At 43.9% G+C, this 4,831-nt stretch overlaps 1 protein-coding gene across 1 annotated transcript; it reads left to right on the top strand.

The window, feature by feature from the left end:
- The first annotated feature begins 268 nt into the window (after window positions 1-268).
- Window positions 269-3,923, top strand: LOC118424711 (tripartite motif-containing protein 3-like). The gene is made up of 2 exons (XM_035833392.1): window positions 269-410; window positions 1,507-3,923. Exon 2 carries the CDS (start codon window positions 1,577-1,579, stop codon window positions 3,773-3,775), a length of 2,199 nt encoding a protein of 732 aa, XP_035689285.1. The 5' UTR covers window positions 269-410; window positions 1,507-1,576; the 3' UTR covers window positions 3,776-3,923.
- The last annotated feature ends 908 nt before the right edge of the window (window positions 3,924-4,831 follow it).

Genomic DNA, 4,831 nt, shown 5'->3' with positions numbered 1-4,831 from the left:
TTCTTCCAGCCGGGCATAGGACGAGTCCACTATTATCTTTTGTAGGGGCGATACTTATTCAAGCGTAGCTTACAAATCTATAGCCACTCGCCAACAAGACCTTTCTTAAACCCTGTATGAACATTTCAGATATAACTTACAACTAAAACGACAAAAATAGAAATATACAAACAACTTGTGGTTATACGAATCATCGTAGCACAGATCGAATAGACCAGGCGTCACCCATTTTTGTGACGCATGGTTTAGCCCACAACATTAACCCCGATAAATCGTCCTTTTTGTTCAATACACGTCACCATCAGTGTCCATTTTGTGGGCCGTTGGTGACACGAAATCGATCGAAACCGTAAAAGCAACCACTATTACGGCGTTGCACACTATATTCGGTGCTAAGAGCAACGTTCCGGGTAAGTAGGCAACCGTTAAATTAAAAAATATCGCCTGCAAAATTGCATTATAGACAATGGAGAGGTTAGGTTAGTGTTAGAGGGTATTGTTCTTGGGTTAGGGGTGTGGGGAGGGGGGTGACATCGTTGTTGGGACAGAAGAATTATAACCTTGAATCTCACCACGTTGTAAAAACGATGACCTCTCCCATATATTTACTTTACAATGTAAAACAAGATTGTGCTTAATTCTAATGCCCTTTTTTTCGTTTCTTCTATATTGCTGGGTTTGAAGATATGTTGGACATATTTAGATTATAGCGTGCGTATCATTGTGTGTATGTATTCCCAACAGTGCTTTTGCTGAATTGCGTGGCATATGCAAAGGGGGCCGGGACAATACATATTAAGTGCTATCTGCAAGACTCATTCGAACAAACGAAATACACAGTAACATTTGCCGTCATACCTGTATGCATTACAAACATGTCACTAATTTATGGCGACAACAAGTAAATTTTAAAGATGACCTCAGCGCTCTCGTTAATTTTTGCCTCATTCTTCGGAAGAAAAGAGAAGATTTTTCCCCTTTGGATATTATCAAAATAACGAGAACGTGCCAAAATGGGAAAATATATTGTCTTGTAGCCTAATCATTGTATCGGATATATAATTGAAACTGTCGAGGTAGCCATGAATGTAGTTGTAGCAGTGATCTAGTTTGAGAGTTTTATTAGAAGCACCAATTTATATAGAAGCCATCGGAGATGCAGTTGCCAACTTCGTAAACTTATAATACTACGGTCTACCACACTTGTGTCACTATACTAGTACACTTCTATAATAGTCTTGACTACAGGAATGCATAGCCGTAATACCTTGTTCTGTTGCTTAAATTGTTGTTACATTTATAGTGTCTATGTTCCAAATTTAGCCGCCTTTACCCATATCCAACTATTTTTGCGGCCTGCAGAGGATATTATCCTTTAAATGGACATGTCGTGGGCTCATGTTATTAAGCTAATTCAAGATACAATTACCTTTAGGATTTAGATCCCACTAAAGACATTCATTAATTCATTAATTCATTCATTCTCTATTATTCATTTATCTGCAGATGTCGAAGATGCAGTTGTTGACATAAGTACATCTTCAGTAATATAGAATCGGACAAAATCTACTACAATATGGATACACTAACTGAAGACGGTTCCATGTCTGAGGACGGGTCGGAGCAAGAATTCGACCAAGAGTTCCTCACCTGCCCGGTTTGTAACAAACTCTTCTGCGAGCCCAAGATCCTACCATGTCTTCACACCTTCTGCAAGACGTGTCTAGAAAAGTGGATGAAACAGAAGGTATCTTGTCCATTCTGTCGCACCAAAGTAACACTACCGAGCGAGGGGGTGTCCGGACTCCCTACCAACTTCAACATCAACAAGCTGCTGGATTTTAGGAAACTGCAGAAGAGTAAGAATCTGCCGTGTCAGCTGTGCGAGACCCACGTCAAGGCTTCCTCCATGTGTGTGGACTGCGGGAAACTGCTGTGCGATACCTGTTTGAAGCTCCACAACAAGCTTCCACTAGCTAAAGACCACGACATCCTGAGTTTCGAGGAGCTGAGGAGTAAGGAAAGGCGGTCGAGGTATCATCGTAAACTGTACTGCCGCGATCATCCAGACCAAGTCCTGGCATTCTACTGCGACCCGTGCGAACGCCTCGTCTGTCGGGACTGCACTATTGTACTCCACCGTCCTGGCCCGGACCACGATCCAAGAGAAGTCGGCAAAGTAGCGCTAGGTCGCCGAGAAGCTCTAAACACCTTGCTGAAGGACACTGATGGCCTCTTAGAAAAGCTTGACGAAGCCAAGAAAGCTATCGACCACGACATGATGCAGTTTCACGAAAGTCGCCAGGTGGTGGAAAGAGCCATCTTCAACTACGCTGAAGAGTTGAAGATTCGGATAGACGCAAAGGCCATGGAGTTGGTCTCCGAGCTTGACGAAAGATGGGAGAGGGAGGAATCGGTGATAACAAGACAGAAGGGAGCCTTGGAGAAGATGCAACAAAACGTCAAAGAAGGAAGACGTTTTTCTGAAGATGTCTTGAGCCAGGGTAGTGACGCTGAGGTGTTGTCTGTATGGCATCAGGTGGAAGAAAGACTGAGACAGATTCAGACCTTAGAAGTCGAGTACGAACCGTATGATCGTAGAATGATGTTCAAGCCGTCAAAGGAGGCTTCGAATGTAGCGAATATCCCCGTCATAGGAACAGTAGAAACCAGTGCAGTAGACCCAGCCATTACAACAGTGATGATACAAGACTATGTAGAATGCTTGCAAACCGTTATCAAGGTAGGTCCACGTGATTCAAGTGGCGAGCTATGCAGTACTGACGGCATAAAGCCGAGAGTAGAGATCACGGGACCGAAGGGAGATAGAGTGCACCTTGACCCGGAACCGGAAGCGAACGAGGATCACACCTGGGACGTTGTATGGACGCCATCTTTGAAAGGACTGCACTCGGTCAATGTCATGATAGGCGGCCACGAAGCCAAGGGGAGCCCGTTTGTTTGTGTTAAGAGTAACGATCCCGTGTTAACGATCGGTAAGAAAGGTAGTGAGGACGGGGATTTTGATAACCCGATCGGGTTAGCGGTTTACGAAGATAAACTTATCGTTGCTGACGGGCATAATGAACGAGTCCAAGTGTTTGACGTCAACGGTACGCATCTGAGCTCGTTCCCAACGTCCGCTTTCACCAAGGGCGTGGCCGTGGACAAGGATGGCAACATCATCGTCACCGCGGGTCAAGAGGTCATGATTTTTACGTCATCAGGTCAACTCCAGAGGACGTTCACTCACGGTGATTTTGATATTCCGTACGGCGTAGCAGTGGACGGGGACGGTCATATTGTCATGGTGGATAGAGACGCACACTGCGTGTTTCTGTTCGACTTCAACTGCAGACTTATCAGAAAGATGGGCGTAGAAGGCAACGGTCTAGGCTGTTTCAACTATCCAAACTTTGTCACTGTTGATACAGAAAACAACATCATCGTATCCGATTTGAGAAATCACAGAGCGCAGGGGTTTGACCAAGAGGGGAATTTGAAGTTCCAAATCGGCCACAAGGGACTAGACATCGAACAGGGAGAGTTGAACTTCCCGACTGGCATTGCGGTGGACGCGGAGGGAAACGTTGTGATGGCGGAGTTATCAGGCAACAGGTTGAAGGTGATGCGGTCGGACGGAATAGACGTGTGTACCATCAGTAGTGATGGGGACAAACTGAACAAACCACACGGGGTGGCTGTGACGGAAGACGGCTTTGTGTTTGTAGCTGACTCTGGTAATCATTGTATCAAGAAGTACAAATATCTGTAGGATTTAGAAAATAGCCATCATCAACTAACGATATCTGTAGACGGAACCTACATCATACATGAAGAAGCATGTGTAGAAAGTTTCTGCAACTTACCAACTACAAAGTTGCATTGGGGCAACGTTTATGGTTATTCTTGGCCCTGCAAATCAAAATCATTCCGCAAGATGGCGCTTCTGCCTTTGCTATCGACAAATTTGCAACCGAACATGTTACTCACTTAGGGGTTTCAGTTATGCGATATATTAGACTAGATAAAACATTATGATGCACGCTATACCTTTTTATCAGTTCCACGTTTTGCTATTTTAGAATGCATGTCAAAGACGGTCGTTTCCTTCTTACGCTGGAACGAAATATTTGTGCAATAGGTATAATGTGATTTCGTTACAAGTGCGTTGTTGTGATAATTCTGCTTTTTTGTCACTTATTGTCATTCTACTTGATAAATTGAAGTAGTGGGAATTAAAAACGCGTATGCTGTGAGACAATTACTTTTGTATAGAGTATTTTTCTAAAGCAAAACACACGCTCAGACGCATACAACCACACTAAAACACGCACACATAGACACACGACACAAATCCGTGTAGACATTGAAGCACATAACATTACACACACACACAGACAGACACACATGCACACGCTCGCGCACACACACACACACACACACACACACACACACACATACACACACGCACTTAAACACTCACACATAGACATACACACACACGACACAAATACATGTACAGACGTTGACACACATAATATTACACAAACGCACACGCACATGTACAAACACGTATAGAAAGACAAATTCACACAAATGCATGCGGGCATCATACGTATGGTATAGTGAACGCTAGGGTTTTATTTGACGGTCGTTTGAAAGTCTGCCAGGCATGTTTCTGTTGTGCATCACTTAAATACTGGTCTGACCCCAAAGGGGAAAATCATTGGCCTTTCAATTCCTACCCTTTCAATAATCCTATCGCCCGCATTGGGAAACTACACTCTTTGTAATAAAATGATACACATCTTGTGACTAGAAGACGGTC

This window comes from Branchiostoma floridae, chromosome 10 (genome assembly GCF_000003815.2).
Source record: "Branchiostoma floridae strain S238N-H82 chromosome 10, Bfl_VNyyK, whole genome shotgun sequence".
Taxonomy (NCBI): Eukaryota; Metazoa; Chordata; class Leptocardii; order Amphioxiformes; family Branchiostomatidae; genus Branchiostoma; species Branchiostoma floridae.
Note: the sequence above shows the minus strand (reverse complement) of the source record. Positions and strands in the feature narration are given on the sequence as shown.